The 20,416-nt window shown below is 36.6% G+C and overlaps 1 protein-coding gene across 1 annotated transcript in view; it reads right to left on the bottom strand.

Moving 5' to 3' along the window:
* LOC138707602 (cell adhesion molecule Dscam2-like) overlaps window positions 1-20,416 on the bottom strand; it is a 1,410,362-nt gene that overhangs the window by 708,889 nt on the left and 681,057 nt on the right. Inside the window, exon 3 of the mRNA XM_069837241.1 lies at window positions 2,065-2,226. Coding sequence (XP_069693342.1) covers window positions 2,065-2,226 — 162 coding nt within the window. The remainder of the gene's footprint in view (window positions 1-2,064; window positions 2,227-20,416) is intronic.

The raw sequence follows: 20,416 nt of genomic DNA, 5'->3' as shown, positions 1-20,416 counted from the left end.
CCCCGTTAACTAATTAACTGTCACGTGATTTACCCCCTTTCTACGATCCTGCGACATAACCACTGGTTTGGACAGTGCATCACTAACCAAGAGTGGAATGTTAATTTCTTTTTAGAGGGACGTAGATAAATGACGTAAATATTGCTTATTAAGTCTGACAAAATTCTTGAATTGCTTATAAATAATAAGATATGAAAATGATTTAATTATATTAGCATTAATACAGTATTCAACAATTTGTATAGATACGGAATTAAAATTTGGAGCGAATATTGAGGCTGGTCCACTTGTATGTAGGCAACAGTTTCGCACGACTGTCCACAAGTAGCATATATACAGGGGCTCTTGTTTACTGCACATGCGCTGTGTGTTGTAAGCGAAACTTATACAATATGGGAGCTCCCAACGTAATTTCCATATTTCTACATAGCCATAATTACATATTTTTTATTTTACAAAATGATAAAGGTCAGAGTCAGAAAAAGATTTCCATAAAACAGCTAGCAAAAAAATTTCATCTTTGCAGTTTCGTAAAAAACTCTGTTGTGCCCAAGGATTATGATAATAATCATAACTTTGTTACGACCATAAGCAATATATTTTCACTTTATTTGAAAGTAATGAAATCGTACTTAATAAAATATTCAGTTGAAGACATGCTTTGATATGCGACAGAGATCGCTTCCTGTTTCGACAGATTACAGAGTACAGCTTAGCTAACTCAGCAGAGTCCAGTCCTTGAACAAGACAGGAAATGCGTACGCTTGCATTTTAGCAGTCTTTAGCAACAGCTGACATACAACGAAAGATTATGGAGCGTCTCTCGCGAGACATTTAATTGGCGATGATTCCGAACTCTGGATTTCTATTGGTGAAGTAAAAAACAGAGATTCAATCGTGAGAGTTCCTTAAATCTGTATTGTTCTAAGTAACAACAGGAAATGTCGATTTGAAATAATGGTTAAGAATCAGAAGCGTGGTGTTTAGTGAATGCAATACCGTCTTTTTAGAAGATTCGCGGGTAAAATAGCGTCACTCTGTTACGTCACAAAGGACGAGGTTCGAGAACTTATAAATGGACATAAACGTCCAAATCGCGGTCATTAGTTATTGGTAAAGACAGCGGTCATGCAGTAGCGGTCGTAACTTCCCGACGTCCAGGAAGAAGTCCAGAAAATGGCATCATCTGCGAACAGAACCAGGGTTCGCCCTACAATCAACTGTAAGTAAAGTCGTCAGTTCAATTCTTGTAATTTATATTTAACTAGTTCATTTTGGTACTTCAAAATTAACAGCAACTTTGATTCATCTTAAATCGTCCAATTTCAATATTCAATATTCTATCTGTAATAAATTGATATCTTATTAATAAACTTAGTATTAGTGAATTTCTACACTTGTGATTATTTTGAAAGCCTGAGATCACATTCTAAGTAGGAATCCCTCCTATCCATAAGCAAGTAGTTCATAAATTATCAGAGTTAGGAAGTATAACGCAGTGTCTAATTTGTTGTGTTGATAGTAGATTATAACTCGCGATTATCTCAAAGATAAGCCACCCGCCCTTGTCGTGGCAAGTGGCACAATAACATATTGGTGTCAGATATAGTATAACAAATCTAAAAGTTCTGAATCATATTTTTCCAAAAACAAAGCGGCACGTATTCTGAAACGTCTGTTCGGACCTGAATTGATAAACATTGCTATTAACAGAGAAACGAGATAACTATTCATTTCTTAAATTTAAAATGCAAATATTGTGAATGAATTTACAAGTTAATTTTCCAATAAATCTAAGGGAGGTAATGATCCTACATTGAGAGAAATGGTAACTGGATGCACCAACATACATTGAAACGTTCTTTCGTGACAATGAAATGGATATCTTACTCGATTTTATCCATAAGCTCGAATATCTCTGACAAAAACACGGAATTACATTTCATGGTAAGGTTCAAAAACGTAGAAAATACATAACAATATATAATAATAACACTTTTAAGGTTCAAAAAATAGAGACAAACATTGATACTACTATGAAACGTAAGCTGTACACTCACTGACCTCCCTCGGTGGTGGGGTAGATGTTGAAGGTGTGATCCTGTAGCCATGACGTAACTGTGAGGAAGTCCTTGACGAAGCTAGGCACATGACAGTTGAAAACCGCCGTGTTGCCTGGAAGAACCTGTGCGTCGTACACCTTCGCTTCGTAATCCTGGACCACGACTGCAACAGAGGAGATTAGATCGTTAGGTATGAAGTCGTTATGAGCTAATACACCACAAGCGTCATAAACCTTAGGATAGGCTCCAATAATGCTTATTTCTTTGGAAATCTCAGTCTATAATCTTTTCGCTGTAAGAAAAATCCTAATGTAAACAATAGCACGTGACTGAAGTGAGGCTTCATTGGCCGCTGTTTGGCGCCATAGATTCTCAGTACGTGTTCCCGCCTACTGTTGTACATTCTGTTTCATGTTAAACATTTCCCGTTACTCGTCAAGTAGGCCTAACCTCACTACTATGCATTCGTTTGCTTAGGAAACATTTACTTTATAATTACTGCAATTAAATTATCACATAACTTATTATATACCTTTAAGACTATTTGTTTTTCCGCTTTTGAGAGGGTTTCCACTCTTATGATTAATAACCACACACACCGAGGATACAGAAGCCATACTATGACAACTACGAGCTCAAGTGACGCCAGCTTGTTACAAGAACAGACTACCGCGGTGTTACTTTTGGTATTCATCCGCGTTCATTGTACATAATAATATATAAAAATAGTTTTTCTTTTACATAGCATTTTACATATGAGTGAAGTTATATGTTTCATCGTATTTAACAACTAGAATTCAATTTTTTATTTTTAAATAATACAATATTATGGTTTCGAAATACGAACTATACTTTCCTGCGTCATGTGAGTGTTTCGACTAGGAGCCAATCACGGGTATGACAACAACGTGCTTATGTTTACATTAGGATTTTTCTTACAGCGAAAACAGTATAGCTGTTCTAAATTCATTGGTCGTATATACGTCAATAAAATCACCACGAAATTACGGACTGGTTAACGATGCGTGTAGGTATCTTGAAACCAGTGGCGTTCGCAGGATTTTGTCAAGGGGTGAGTTATTTAAATTGTTCATTTCCTCATTGATATTATCGGTATTTTAAATTTGTGTATTATTATAGTTACCATTATTATTATTATTATTATTATTATTATTATTATTACTATTATGTTACGACATACTTATTAATATTATACTGTTCTATAGGCATCCGACAAAGAAAACTCAGTGCGCAAAACCAGCGGGCGTGACTGTCTCGCGCAGATGACGTATGCTCCCGTTCCCAGCGTGGTCTCAAGCCTACTGCAGGGGGGTAAGAGGGGTATAGCATGCGCGCCGTGAGGAGTCCGAGCTGTTTTGCTTTTAGGATACCTATAGTGGAACATATTCATGAACATTCTGATAAAATTTTTGAAGCGTAATTTTTTCACAGTCATCCAATTTTTAACAAATTTTAGCTTTTTTTTTAATTTTGTATAATAAAATGCTTGTGTCATTATTACACTTACACAGTAACCATATAGAGTACCTATATACTGACAACACTTATATTTGTACATCATAAGTAAGACACTTTAAGTTACTTCACATACCACGAAAATCCATGGAAATAATCAAATATGTTGAAATAAATTTAATTAAACACAATAATGGTACATGGAAATCGCTAAGGATTAAGAATGAAACTGGTATGATGAATATATTGAAGAAACAGTAGTGACTATGCCTTACGTCGATGTAGATTTTGTTACTCTCACAGTCAAAATCTAGAAAATAGAACACGACTATGGATAAAAAAGTACTCAAATCTAAATGTGTCATTTTTTTCAAGGAGGAGGGGGTTCAAACCCGGTAACTCCCCCTTGCGTTTGCCCCTGCTTGAAATGGTATAATCATGCACTATTTTGACGAACATATCAACACCTCTTTTCACATCATTATAAAGTGTAATTATTACTGGTCTCTTTATTTCATCATTTACAACTGGAGTACTTTGCATTGTTGATAAAATTATCAATTTATTTACACATTTTATAATGTTTTGTGTCATCGATAGCAAACTGTGAGGAAAATACTTTATTTTTTCCTTTCTATGCGTCAACGTTTACAATGTTCAGTAGTGATAAAAAAAAAACAGACCGACCCTTGTAGCTGATTTCAGAGCCTTGTTCACTCCAGAGCACGATAGTCTGGTAACTAAGACTTTCGTGGTTCTAATCCTGCCTGGGAAGGAAACTTTTTTTCTTCCTTATTCAAATTTATTCCCAATACTTTTCGATTGCAGCGAATTTTACTACTTGATTAACTTATTATTCCCAGAACATGAATTTTACCAGCAATCGAAAAGTATTGGGAATAAATTTAAATAAGGAACAAAAAAAAGTTTCCTTCCCAAGCAGGATTCGAACCACGAAAGTCTTAGTTACCAGTCTATCGTGCTCTGGAGTGAACAAGGCTCTGAAATCAGCTACAAGGGTCGGTCCAGTTTTTTTGCCACTACTGTACATATCAACATCATCATCTTCATATGCACTATTCACAAAATATGCAAAGTTTGGATCGTTCAAATTCTTATCAGATGACATTACAGACAAATCGACAAAAAACATGACACAGTGAAAACAAAAAATTATGCTCTTTGCACAAAAGTTATTAAGAAACTGACTTCTAGAGGAGTACAGAATGCGCAACCAGTTATTATCGGAGAGTTAAGAAGCAATCTAAGCATACTGCATTATTTGACCAAGAAGTGGAATTATAAAAGTAGACTTTTTCAAACTGTGCATAAACAGAAATAAAATACCGTGTTTTACATTTATATGAATCAATAAACTGAAAACGAAATAAGTTAGACAGTGAAACGTGTGACGGTGTAAGTGGTTTTCGTGACTCACTTCAAGACTTGGACTTGAATTTTCTACTACATTTGTTCAGTCCCAGTCTTCCTCATGCTGATTCAATCTTTGAAAGTTTACAGAAATACCCTCTGATATAGGATATTACTTCAAGCGAACGAAAGACTTTCAAAGTCTTTTGGATCAGTTGCAGAATTATTATGATTACTATTGGTCTGGAGTTGATGATAGGACACCCAGAAGTAGTAAAATGCCTCTCCACCGTTGTAAAAGAATTTAGAATGGAAAAGTGTCAGACAAAAGAAAGTTCTGGATTATTTACAGTTTCTAGCAAAAGTTTAGGATACCCATTTGAAAGTGATCTTTCACTCCTGTCCTTATACTTACATAAAACCTCTCGATGTTTATATAGGATTCTAATGCCTCTGAAAAATAATAAGTTTTTTTTTTACTGCAAACCCAATCTCTCCATCTTTCAAACTGCGGAATAATAATATTTCTACTATTAAAAGTTACCCAAAATTACATTTTTCGTAAGAAAAACTTAATTACTCCAGAACGAATGTACTTAGATCAATTAATTTTCAAATAGAGTCAGAAATATTTGAAAGGCTTCTTGTACAAATTTTACTTTTTTTTTAACAAATTGTAACACCTCTATCACACATTCAAATCCAGATTTGTTTCTTTATTTCCTTTAGGAAATTGCAATTTTCTAAAATTCTCTTGAGTTTCAAATTCACTGCAATTTGACCCGGGACCACAACTGTGAGTTAAACAATACTATTGGATATATTATTACGATGTACCGAAGTATATATGATATTTCCGTACAGAAATTCTGCGTCATCATATGATGAAGGATGAGTGGAACAGAGAAAAATTCTCTCCGGCATCGGGATTTGAACCCGGGTTCCATATATACTTTTATCCTGTGATGGATAGATGTGACAGCAGTCTCAGTATGGCCGAAGCGAGCAGCGAAATGATACATATAAAAGAGACTTTGAGATGTGCAAGAGAGAAATCAACGTACAAGCAAAAATTCTTTGATATTTCTTCTGGAGATCTGCATAATTTTAACGAACTTCTTTCTGGATGCGTATTTTAAATTTAAAAAAGAAAAATATGTCAGGAAGAAAATCGTAATGTAAAAAAAACAGTAAATGTGGGACATCTTGGAAACACTAATGAGGATTTTGGAATGTGCAACAGAATTAAACCTCTGTATATTACACCAAAATCGTTGCAGTCACAATTTCCTCATACATTGTTCGCCAGAGAAAAGGGCGTTTTTCAAGATATAAAGTACAGCTATCTGTCGCTATATTGTCGAAACTATACCATTTACGCAGCAGTAATCGATTAGTGACCATGGCATCAGTGAAACTATGGACAAAGTGCATTTCTAATAAAATCGATAATAGGACATTATGCAACGAGCCTACAATGATTGTAATTAGGACGCGAGGATGTTTATGAAATGAGCGCAAGCGAGTTTCATAATTTTCATACAAGCGTCTTAATTATCATTATAGGCAAGTTTCATACGACTTTTTATGCTCGACCATATTTCTAACTTGAAATTATTCATAAGTTTTCATGTTATTCTTATGTAACTGGGGAGCGAACTGACCTTGTGTAATCTCGTAAATTGTGAGATGTGCGCAGACGCAAAAGTATTGATTTTTTCCGGGCAACGAATGTCGACGACCTTGATATAATCTAGAAAGTAAGATAAACGTTAAACTTGATATAACCTTGAAATTGAATTCGACACTGAAAAACGAGATGACAAATTGAATTTATTTGAATATTATTTACAATTAACGCTAATTATTATAGTAACAGAACATAACCTTCTGCGACAGTATTGGATTTTCAGCCTGCGTGACGTTTTGCTAGATGTCTTTCGATTGCATATCCGAGAATAATCGAAAACCTGAACTTTAATGAATAGGTGTACTTTAATGACATGCATTAAAGGACTGCTACCAGGTGTATAATTACTACATTTCGGCATGGTCGAGCATAAAAATGATTACAGTACGATACTGCTCGAAGAGAATTTCGTAGGAATTTCAATCTCGGACGCCATGATGTTGTGACTAGTGCTCATGTCATCAAAGTATGGATTACAAAATTTTTTACCACTGGAAACAGCTATGAAATGAAAGCCACCGGGTGGAAGAATTGTTTTCGAACAAGCTCTACACTGCTCCACTGCTCCATGGTGACTATAGCCCGACCACTGGCATTAAAACTGCGCCACAAACCAGTGTTCGTTCGTGCGCAGGTTGTCTTAGTGGGGGATCTGTTGTGCTGTAGATGCGCTCCCTTTTCGACGTCTTGCAGCGAGTACGTTCTAAACCAGGCCTGCACAAGTTTTGCGCTCTCCGAGCCGGCTCACAGCTCATGAGCGGAATGCAGATATTAGCTGCGCTCTGTATAAGGGTGGACTGGAAGAAAGGGTGATCTCGTACAAAATATACACAAAAGAAAATACAGTACTAGTAATAGTGTTTATCAAATGAATTCCCGTTCAGTGTTTGCAAAACTATCTTGGACTATTATTAATTAATAAAGAAATATCTATTTTACAGAAATAATAGAAATTTTGTAGCTACTTAAATGTACAATATCATTTTGTTATATTTTTATTTATCAGCACATCAAAACGAGGTTTTATGCTGTTGGCAGCTGAAAGGAACAGTAGCCTACTGATCGTAATGAAACATCAGTTACAGATGTTCGATGTCTGTCTTTATTAAAGTTGATTATAGAAAACAGTTCCTCACAAATATAAATGTTGAGCCAAACATAGCAATCATTTTCACAGCCAGCCTGTGTAGTCGTGAATATTATTGCTAATGTTCAGTCTTGTAAAACTTAACCAGGCTAGTAGTATTATTCAAACGATCTTTAGCCCTTAGGTCACATTGAAGATCAATAAGTTCGGGCTGTAAATCGTTAAATGTTAAATGTTACGTTCCGTCTTTTAGATTCCTCTATACTGTACTCTACTAGGTAAGCAACATGAAACAGTTATTGAGAATAGGCCTACACACTGCACTCCACTAGATAACTGAGTGGTCGTGTCCCTCTCCTCTGCCTAGAGCAAGTCTATGTCATTCTGACGTATCTTCCTCTCCGTTTCGGCGAGCGGTAAACACAGCTCTCCCGCTCCGAAGAAGCGCGCGCGCTCGTTGAGCGCTGTTTGTGCAGGTATGTTCTAAACTATTCGAAACAGCACTCGTGTCCGCGTCCAATCTTTCACTTTTCATTCAATTATTAATATTCCATTTCGACTTATTGTGTATAGTTAAAACAGATTGTAATTTAAATAATGGAAGGGAAACCAAATGTGCGCGGCAGGCTTTTGAAAAGTGACGCGCGTAAAATTATTTATAACGTTGCGAAGTATTTAAGGGATTAGGTACAGCTTACAGCAGTAAAATTTTTGCAAATATTCAACTTTTTTTTTCCTCCATTACCCTATCTTGTACAATAATGAAAACTGGTATGTGTAAAACACTGTCCTTCTGCTATATTAAAAAATATGTTTACGATTTAAAAATATTATAATATATTTTTTTTTACAAATTCAAAATGGTGGCTGTTCACTGTGCAGTGATGAAGCGTTTACCTCATCATTCATACACTTCTTAACTTTTTCATGTTCTCTCTCTTTTATTTTATTACTGAAACTCATGTTTACAATATCATGCTCTTTCAACTACATTCCTTAATAAATATTTTTTTTATTTTGTTTAGAAGAAAGTACTGATACTTGACCATTTTTTAAATTAATTTATTTTTTATCAGACAATCTATCAAAGGTAGAGAAGTGATCTTGCATCATATTGTAGATATAACATACATAAATACACAAACAATTTCATCACAGAATGTTGGATAGATTTTGAGTTATGCGGGAAAAGCTACATCACTGCACAGTGAAATGAATAAAAAAAAATTTAAATATACTTTTTTAAATCGCATAAATATTTCTTTTTCATATAGCAGAAGGACAGTGTTTTACACATACCAATTTTCATTATTGTACAAGATACAGTAAAGGAGGAAAAAATAATGAATATTTCCAACATTTTACTTCTGTAAGATGTACCTAACCCCTTAAAAGAGAGAAAGAAAATGAATTTATGTTGAAATATATTGTTGTCACATCAACTAGGAAGCTACGGGAGTTTCGGCCAGCTTAATAAAAAAGGCTTTGAAGGAAGGGGCAGTGTCATTGTCTACCACAGTTGGGGGGGTCCGACTAGTGTAACCCGGCCTAGCGAGCTGCTCATATAGTGATGACGTCTCCCCCTCCATGGCCACGTGAGTATTGGAAAAGTCGAAGGTCTTTTTGAAGTTGGTCGAGCTATAATCGTTTAGTGCTACGTAAATGGCATACAATCGGCAATGTAACAGATAGCAGCACCTTCTATCTGCTACTACATTCGTGTATCGCGTACTTTAAAATAGTCCGTATGAGAGGAACGGAATGGATTATTTCAATGCAATTTTAATATGTGAGAAAATGCATAAGTTTCCGGCTTCCCTTATATTGCAACGTTTGATTATTCGTGTTTTAAGTCTTGCTTACATTATTTTCTGTTAGGTAGGGGAGAAGTGGGTACAGTGAGACAGGGAGAACAGTGAGACATTTTTTATTAGATGGTAAATTTTGATGTTGAAGTGTTTGTAACAGTGGAGTTGTATGTTGCATGACTCAAGTAACAGTTTTTTCATACTCGATTTGATTCTAGTTATAAAGGTGAGTGATGAAAAAATAATTCGTAATTTTTCACTGTAGAAGTAAAATTTTTGCTTGTGTTTAATGAAGGTTATATTGGATATACAAATGAAATAGAATTATGAATGTTTTGTTACCTAATACTATGGTATTTGACGACATGTTTGGCAAAGTTTCGTCTTTCTTGTTCTGATTTTGTAGTGATGGCACCATTTTTAAACGAACTATGCGTAAAGGGAACAGTGAGACATTCCATTGAAGGGGACACTGAGACGTCTCACTGTTCCCACTTACCAATGATTTACAAAAATAAACTGTAATTATATTACATTTATCGGTAACTAACATTAAAAATGAACATACTAGTAACCAATTTAGGAACTATAGCTTAAAATAATGGATACATTACATTTTAATGGTTTCTTAAATAAAAAAAATATTCACAGAAGTTAAGAAAATATTAAAAAGTAATAAAGAATTAAATTAAATTCTTATAATTATAAGCTTTGTTGTCACCAAAAATTCATTTTATTTTTTCGCAAAAGTTTGAAAAGTCATGGAAAATTCACTTTTCCAAATGTTCCAGATGTTTTGAATGGTTTCGAAGTCAGACATCAAAATGATTCTAAATAAGGCTACAGAACATGACAAGATAAAGAGACAGCAAGCTTTCTTTTCTTTTGAAATAAATGTAAATAATTTCAATGCCCGTTAATAGACACTGTGGTGTCTCACTGTACCCTCCTGAATGGGAACAGTGAGACATTTGCATTTTTTTGACAAACACGCATTGTACATTATGTCCTTTATCTATTAACATTTCTTTTTATGTATTATTGTAATCCATGTTTTAATGTATATTTCTACTGCACTTGATTTTAAAAATACTTGAAATTTCACTTGCATACATATGTCTTAATATTTTGTGTCTCACTGTACCCACTACTCCCCTACATGCAGATTTTCCTGTTACATTAACACTTTTGTTCACACATAAACAATTCTACTTCCCTATTATTTTATCTTTGTCCCCTTCGTCTTTTTCTTCATATTATGTAAGTTTAATCTTCGAAGTCTCTTGTGGTCGTAACGTAAATTTGTTAGCTGCGATATGTGACAATTTTTTCCTCTGTTGCTTCCTCCCTTTCAAATGTACGAACTAACACACTGCGTCACTTCATTCACTCTCACTCTCACATAACACCGCATATCCGCGGCCATATTTCCATTACGTGGTATTAGTTACGTGATCAGCAATATTACAAATCCATTAATATGATTATGCAAGTGACAAAAATTAAACGCATTAATTTTTGTCCTATATGAGAAATAAAAGAGATAACCGACGTATGAATCAGTTAATTCTTCTTAGTGCAACTAGATTGGAAAGCATTCAAGTAACGATGTCCTTAATTACGATGGAATTTTAAATATTGGACTATTTCCATTTCTCTACATAGCCAATATGATTAGAAACCTGCTTGACTTACTCTTAGCACTACTGCTACTATTTTTAGTTTGTTATTTAACGACGCTGTATCAACTACGAGGTTATTTAGTGTCTATGAGATTGGTGATAGCGAGATGGTATTTGGCGATATCGATTACCTGGCATTCACCTTACGGTTGGGGAAAACCTCGGAGAAAAACTCAACCAGGTAAACAGCCAAAGCGGGGATCGAACCCGCGCCCGCCTTAACCGACTGAGCCAAGCCGGTGGCTTGCTACTATTTAAATTGCTGTTCGTCCTCTTTAAGTCTTATAGGGCCAGTTGTGTAAATAATTAACCTCAGATTAAAACACCAAATTAATCTTAAATTATATTTAATTGCGAGTTTTTGGTTCTATGAATACTAATTTTACGTTATGTCGTCTTAATTTTAAGTTAAATATAACTGACGAATGAATAATTTCGAGGGAAAAATTGTTCCGGGGCCGGGTATCGAACCCGGGACCTTTGGTTAAACGTACCAAGTCACACAGAGTTAGTGTGCACTCAAATGTTGGTTGCTTGACGGTTGTCAGCCCACTTTGAGGTCTGTGGATATAGAGGGAAAAATTGGATCGGTGTCGGGTAGAGTTCCCGCGTAGCTCAGTGGGAGAGCGTTGGTACGTATAAACCAAAGGTCCCGGGTTCGATACCCGGCCCCGGAACAATTTTTCCCTCGAAATTATTCAAATTAACTTTGCAAGGAGTTATTCCTGAAAGCTTAATTTGCATAACTGACGAATGTTCTCAAAATAAATTAACTGACATTTACATAACATATTTCTGAACGAAAAGAAGAGAAATGTTTCGTCTTATAAGCGAAATGGTGAATGAAGTTCGCTTTCATTGTATTTGGGCAGATTTTTGTTAATTTATGTTCCAATTCTGGTGAAATGATGTTATGAAAACTTATTTAGATATTTGGAATAAATTTGAATAAGGAACAAAAAAAATGTCACCTTCTCAGGCAGGATTCAAACCACGAAAGTCTTAGTTACCAGTCTATCGTGCTCTGGAGTGAACAAGGCTCTGAAATCAGCTACAAGGGTCGGTCCAGTTTTTTTTTTGCCACTACTGTACATATAAACTCTGTGGCGAAAATTCTTCAAATATTTACCTCTGATCAATTATTATGAAATTGATATCTTGGAATGAAGGTGCAGCGCAATAGTTTGATGTACAGTGGAAGCTCTGAAGTGCGACAGAAATCAAGTTCGACATCGTATAGTTCGACTGCTTACGTAGGAGAATTAGACACGCCCCTATACGGACACTAAGATATGGGTTTGCTATTTGAATGGGAATTGGTTCTGTCTTGTAGTGATACTTTTGTTAAAGGAAAACAATATTTTATTGATTAGGACATCCATATTGATCACTAATTTTAAATTAATGAACTCTTTTTTTTTCTATTTGAGAATTGTGTCGTTTGGGAGACGGAACTGTCGAAACCCACTGTGGTACTAGAAGCGTATACACAAGTCACGGGGCGGGCAGGAAATGCAAGTACAGTACTGTATTCGTTGATGGATAACCAATAAGAATTTATATTCATTTCACCTGCCACACCTACTACCCTTATTGGACTGAACTTTCAATTCTGTTTTGTCGAACTTAGGACAGTCCACTGTAGTTATGTCTCCAGGACTGAAAGTTGGAGCTAAGGAAGAATGGAGAAATCCAAAGTAGAGCGCATCACCTCGAGAAATTTACGTAACTAATTTCAAATATCTTGGATTCGTTCCACATCATTTTTAGCATGGAATTCTAATAACCTTGCTATATCAATTAGGAATAGAACTGAAACTGCAATAAATTTACGAGTTATTTAGAATACCTCAATGAAAAACATGGTCTTGTTCACATACATACATACATACATACATGCATACATACATACACGTACGTAAATACATACAAAATTTGACCATATAACACCTTCCCTCCAGTTACTCTCATGAGTGCGTCTGAAGGAATGAAGAACAATACATTCACTGTCTCTTCTGTTTAGAATCGTGCATACTTCTACTCCGAATTATCTGTTATCGCGCTTTCAGTTTCTTACAACTCTTCGAAACCGACATCAAGCACTTCTTTCTATCCCTCATCATAGAACGTCTTAATACTCATCTTCCTATACTGTAGAAATACCTCGCCTCTGGAATTCGTTACCTAATGACGTCAGGGACTGCCGGACTTCATCACAATTAAAAATTAAATTGGAAAATTTTGTCTTAGTTAATGTTTTTAGGTATTGCTAGAAGTATTGATTTGTGTTTTTATTTTCTTTTTTAATCTAGATTAAAATTGCATGTTTCTTGTTTATGTTAGTTAATTAGTTAGGATTTCCGGGGTTTTCCCGGTTTTCCCTCAACCCAATATGACCAAGTGCTGGGTAACTTTCGGTGTTGGACCCCGAACTCATTTCACCGGCATTATCACCTTCATCTCATTCAGACGCTAAATAACCTTAGATGTTCATAAAGCGTCGTAAAATAACCTACTAAAAATAATAACCTACTAAAAAATAATAACCTACTACCGGTACTGTAGTCACAATTTTAGGTTTTTGAATGTTCTTCACAATTTAGATTGCTTCCTCTGTTCTTGAAAAGTGCTTTCTTGATGAAATCTGTTCCTTTGTCGGTGATTTTTCAAGTTCCTCTAAGAATAATCTGCTTCTAGTCAATTTATTTGCATTCAAATTTGGGTCAATCGAAGTCCACAAGACATACGCATTGTAAGCAGATACATCAAGAATGTTGTACAAAAATATCACTGGCCATCTGTTTGTTTTTCTTTTGCAAGTATATGTATATATTACTTGGTCAAGTGTGTCTACAGCCTCTTTGGATGCATTATAATCTAAAATCATTTGAGGTTTCTTATCCTTCCTGTTGCTGACTTCATTGACATGATGCAGTGTACGCATTAGCACAACATTTTTGTTTTTCTTTGGGACACAATTGACCACAGTAGTATCATTTGTGAAGTAGAATGAAGAACTATGTATTTCCTCTTTGTTCATTTGCTGTGGAAGTTCTGACTTATTTTTCCGTACAGTCCCCAACATTATCATTTTTTTTTCAAAAGTATTGTTCCAAATTGTAAGAAGTGAAAAAGTTGTCACAAGTTACATTTTGACTCCTTAGGTTACTGGAAAGATCACACACTATCCTCATACTCTGACTTTTTTCTGATAGTCCATATTTTTTCCCTGCATAAACTTGTGCTACCTATGCATATGAAATTTTGCTGTCACAAAGCGTCCATGTTTTTATTCCGTATTTCGATGGTTTGCTGAGAATATACACCTCGAATGGACAGCGACTTCAAAATCCTACTAACTGTTTGACAGTTATATTTTCGCTAGGATTGAATAATTTAGGAAGGACCTCCAGACATTTCTCCCAAATGCAACGAATAGCAGCAAGTTTATCAGTGCATCTTCGTTATTCTCTAGTAGATTTCTTATCAAAACGAAAGACACGCGATATCTTGCAAAAGGTTTCAAGTGACATAGTTGCCCGCAAAATGTTTCTGCCCGTTTTCTAATCCCACAAACTTTTTGTTGACTCCCCATGAGATCGAGTAACACCAGCAAGAAGCAAGAGTCCTTCATAAGCCTGGTAATCAATACAGTCGATATTTGTCCATTGCTGGCCATAAACTTGCCGTCCTTCTATGTATGGCATCTACATTATTTCATTATGGTGGCATACCTTGTAAATCCTGGTGTAATCTTGATGAGATTCGAGGCAGAAAGATGGCCCTGTTGTGGAGGCGGATTCAACTTCCAATCTATAGTCTTATTCTTGAAAGAATTGACTGAACAATATTGACTGGTTGTTGACTGTCAAAATCGTCATCATTTTCACTTTCAGATTCACTTACATTATCTTCAAATTCTGAAACAAACACTTCACTGTCGAAGGAATTCACAATAGATACTAACTGAGCTTTACTCAATGGTCTTTACGTCATGGTGTGTGAACTCAAACTGAGAAACAACATTGAAATATTTATCTAGATAAAATGCAACAGTTTAGAAGGAATTAATTAAAAAAAAACAACAGGAAACCAGTCCATTGTTGTAAATTAGTGTATCTTATTGTTGACAATAATTCAATTTCTACTCATTATAATAAAAGCATGGTACAAATTCTTGAAAAATGTTAATACCACCTTAGAAAATAATAAAACCTTATGTTGGGTCATATTGACCCGAACGTTACATAAGTAACAATTACAGATTATGACAAATCTATTTGAAAAATTTTAATTATTTTTAAATCACAAATGCATATTGCATTATTAGACAAAGTCACTGAGTCTCATAAGCATATCTCACTATTTCAAGAAAATATTAAGGAAACAATATTCACTTCGGGTCAAATAGACCCGAACAGAACAGCAGGGTTAATCACTCATTTAAAGTTTGTGTGACTGCAACCTGTGTATATTTTTGTGTGGCTTTACTTTGTTTATAATGTTTCTCTCTCTCTCTCTCTTTCTTTATTTGTTGTGTACCTTTACTTTGTATATAGTGTATTTTTTTCTCTCTTTATTTCTATTATTGTATTTGTATTCCTGGTGTTGTGGAAGAGAAGGCCTGATGGCCTTAACTACATCAGAATAAATAAATAAATACACGTACATACACTACAATGTCTCCCATTCTTTCAAAAATACAAGCCAAAATAATTATCACAGGACTAATATAAATGGTAAAATGAAGTTCCTGAACAAAAGATGGAAACGAAACAGGATTTATCTGATGAATGAAACAATGAACTGAATAGAACAGATAACTATCTTAAATGTCAAGAAGTGGCAGATGAAAGAAGGCAGGAGGGAAGTAATGACGTCACGCAAGAGAAAATAACAGATAGGAATTCGTGCGTAGGAGCAGGAAAGCTGAAGGGCAGTAAAGAAAAATATACGAGAAGATTGACCGGTGCAAGGAAAACCAAACAGAATGCCATGGAACAAGTTTCATTGTTTGAAGTTTCTCCTGTCGGATGAATTTGTAAGATTTCAGAGATCTCGGTATTCTCAGTTGTACTGTAAGTTTTCAAACGTGTTTCATAAAGAAAAACAAAGGAAAATGCTACAAGTAGGTCAACCGGAAATGGGAATGCAAAAGATCTCATTAAGCAACAAAGAGCTAAGAAGGACGTACAGTACTCAACAGCTGAGAGGATGCACGGCGCGTCCAGATCAGCTCGTAAAAAGGAAGCCAAATCCGGAGGACAGGAAGTGGGTACATCTCTGGTCAGACTTGAAACAGGCGGCAGGGGGCGATTGTCACCACGGACAACAGGGAATGGATCTCAAAAAGATAACAAGCCTAAATATCACACATTAAGGCCCAATTGTATAAAACTCCCTGACTGAAGATCAATTTTGATCGAAGATCGGAAAGTGAACCGAGTTCAGACACTTCTTCTGTTGTATAAAACTTTTTTGCCATCAAATTATCTAGGTTCAAATGCAATCTAAGTTCACGTGAAAAGGACTTGGCAACATCGCATAAACAGGTGAAGTATGTGATGCGCGGGCCATGTTGTACAGGTTTGTTCAGTGTTGCCAATCCATCGACTTTAACTCTTTTTCGACGACAATTTATTTTAACTTTTATATGGCTTAAATATGGATTTAGCGACATTTTTAGCACCTCATAGTGACACAATTTAATCTTTCTTTGTTGATAATAAGAAATCTAGCGACTTTTCAACTACTTTTTGGCGACTTTCCGCACACTCTGTTGGAGACACTGGTTTGTTTTGTGCGTTGTAAATAATGGCGGACAATAAGGAGAAGGATGACCGTTCTCCAAATTGTTATCATGTTTTGGTGTTTGATACTGCTAAACATTACAAAGCTTTACAAAACGACAATTTTCGTTTAGTAATACAGTTAATTGAAAAGTTGTGAATGTACCTATCATATCCATGAATAATTAATATTTGTTATAAACATAATATAATTAGCTTACAGGTTATGTTATTTGATACTCCTGAACACGATAAAGCCTTATAAACGCTAGGTTAAAATGGGTTAAGGCAAGAAATTAAAATATATCTACCATATATATTAATAATAACGGTTATTCTTTTTGCAAAATCTGCCACTCGTATATTTCAAACAGAAAAGAAATAACTGAACTTGGATCATCTAACTTAACCGGAGAAATTTCTTCAGTCAAAGTTGACTTTAGTTTAAGAGAAATTAATCTTAGATTGGACGTTATACAACACAAAATTCCAAGTTAAGCTAGAACGAGGATCAATTTAACCTCTGACCTAAGATTAAATGGTTTATACAATCGGCCCTAAGTATTTCAAATAAAGCTTGAAATTTGCAAATATTCCATTTGTAATGCAAATCTGGCTTTCAGGTAGAAGCTCCCTGTGAAGCAGGCTTAAATAATTTCAAGGGAAAAATTTTTGCGGGGCTGGGTATCGATTTTTTAAATTTTATTGGGTTTTTTTACAACGCTGTATCAACATCTCAGGTTATTTAGCGTCTGAATGACATGAAGTTGATAATGCCGGTGAAATGGGTCCAGGGTCCAGCACCGAAAGTTACCCTGCATTTGCTCGTATTGGGTTGAGGGAAAACCCCGGAAAAAACCTCAACCTGGTAACTTGCCTCCACCGGGATTCGAACCCGGGCCACCAAGTTTCGCGGACAGACGCGCTGACCGTTACTCCACAGGTGTAGACCCGAGTATCGACCGCGAGACCCTTCGCTTAGCACACGAATGCTCTACCAACTGAGCTACCCCAGGAACCATAAACTACACCGTCAAACGCATGGTTCCTGGCGTAGCTCAGTCGGTAGAGCATTCGTGCGCTAAGCGAAGGGTCTCGGGATCGATAATCGGCCCCGGAACAATTTTTCCCTTGAAATTATTAAAGCCTTCTTCACAGGGAGCTCCTACCTGAAAGCCAGATTTGCATAATACGAGGCGCATCCAGCAAGTAAGTTTCCCGATTTTTTCCCCTTGAAAGTAAACATAATTAGCCGTGTCAATTGCGCATGCGTAACAGATCTATGACGTATCAATCATATGCCAGCCGGACAGGTCCCGCCTTGTGCCAGTAGCGTGGCAGCAGTGGTCCGAAATGGAAGATCTTATTCCTTCTCCCGCCGCCTGTGAGGTTCGGTCGGTGATAAAGTTATTTAATGCACAAAGCATTGCGCCAATTGAAATTCATCGGCAGCTTTGTCAGGTCTATGGGCCGAACATCATGAGTAAGCAGATGGTGGTGCGTCGCTGGTGTAGGCAGTTTTTCGAAGGTCGTCAAAGTGTCCATGATGCAGAGCGCAGTGGGCGACCGTCCCTCATCAATGATGATCGTGTTGACCTGGTGCGGTAGTGCATCATGGAGAACCGTCGCTTCACGATTACGAAGCTGAGCAGCCATTTTCCGCAGATATCGCGATCCTTGTTGCATGAGATTATCACTAAGCATCTGCTGTTCAAAAAAGTGTGTGCCAGGTGGGTACCGAAAAATCTGACACCCGAACACAAAATGCAACGTTTAGGAGCAGCACTGACATTTCTGCAACGGTATCACGATGACGGCGACGAGTTCCTCGACAGGATCGTCACGGGCGATGAGACTTGGATTTCGCACTTCGCCCCGGAAACCAAGCAGCAGTCAATGCATTGGTGGCATAGTGGATCTCCGGTCAGCACAAAATTCAAACAGACGCTGTCGGTACGGAATGTAATGTGCACGGTGTTCTGGGACAGGAAGGGCATTCTGCTCATTGACTTCTTTCCAAGAGGTGAAACAGTGAATGCTGACCGTTACTGTGAAAAACTGCGAAAATTGCGACCGACGTGCCATTCAAAACAAGAGGTTTGGAATGCTTCCTGCAGGTGTTGTGTTCCTCCATGGCAATGCTCGTCCACATTCGGCTCGGCACACAGCAGCTGTTTTGACGGAATTTGGCTGGGAGTTGTTTGATCATCTACCCTACAGTCCTGATCTTACTCCCAGCGATTTTCACGTTTTCTTGCACCTCAAGAAATTCCTTTCCTCCGGTGAGCGTTTTGGCAACGACGAAGAGCTGAAGACGTCTGTCACACTCTGATTCCATTCACAGGCGGCAGAGTTCTACGACAGAGGGATACAAAAGTTGATCGCACGATACAAGTGTCTCAAATCTGATGGTGGCTATGTTGAAAAATAGCTGAAACATTGCAGTACCTGGTGCCAATAAAAGTTTTCCTAAAAGTCTGTGTTCTGTTTTTTTTAAATAGGGAAACTTACTTTCTGGATGCGCCTCGTATATTCGTTACTGTAGGTACGTTAACAGAAAATCACAATTTGTCACACAGAATTGTGTGCACTCAAACTTGGGTTTCTGGCATCTTGTCAGCTCATTTGAGTTGTGTGGATATAAAACGAAGAATTGTGACGATGTCGTGTATGGTTCCTGGGGTAGCTCAGTCGGTAGAGCATTCGTGCGTTAAGCGAAGGGTCCCGGGTTCGATACCCGAACCCGGAACAATTTTTCCCTTGAAATTATTCAATCCATTTGTTACTTATCGACTTTTCGTAGATAAAGTACACCTAACTGAAAACATTTTGAAATTCAGATGAGACAATGTTTAAGTACTGATAAATAGGCACAGTTAGTTTATACGATGATAGAGTAATGGAACGGAGAAAAATTCTCTCCGGCGCCGGGATTTGAACCCGGGTTTTCAGCTCTACGTGCTGATTCTTTATCCACTAAGCCACACCGGATTCTACCCCGGCGTCGGAAGAATCGTCTCAGTTTTAAGTTCCAACTCTTGGGTTCCCTCTGGTGGCCGCCCTCTGCACTACGTCATAGATATCTATGAACATATGACCGAAGTCCACACATGTGCTGAGGTGCACTCGCAATGAGTGACTAGTTGGTCGGGATCCGACGGAATAAGAGCCGTCTTAAATCACGAAGTGATTTACGCATATCATATATATTATTATAATGTACCGAAGTACATATGATATTTCCATGCAGATATTCTGCGTCATCATACGATGAAAGAGTAATGGAACGGAGAAAAATTCTGCATGGAAATATCATATGTACTTTGGTACATTGTAATAATATACAGTTAGTTTATTTCATAACTTATAGCTTATTAAGTAAATTTTGAATTATCTTTTTGAGGGGCAAGGCATATGTTCTACATAGTAACTTCGGTAATATTTATTTGA

Source organism: Periplaneta americana, chromosome 10, assembly GCF_040183065.1.
Source record: "Periplaneta americana isolate PAMFEO1 chromosome 10, P.americana_PAMFEO1_priV1, whole genome shotgun sequence".
NCBI lineage: Eukaryota > Metazoa > Arthropoda > Insecta > Blattodea > Blattidae > Periplaneta > Periplaneta americana.
This window is presented reverse-complemented; position numbering and strand designations above follow the sequence as displayed.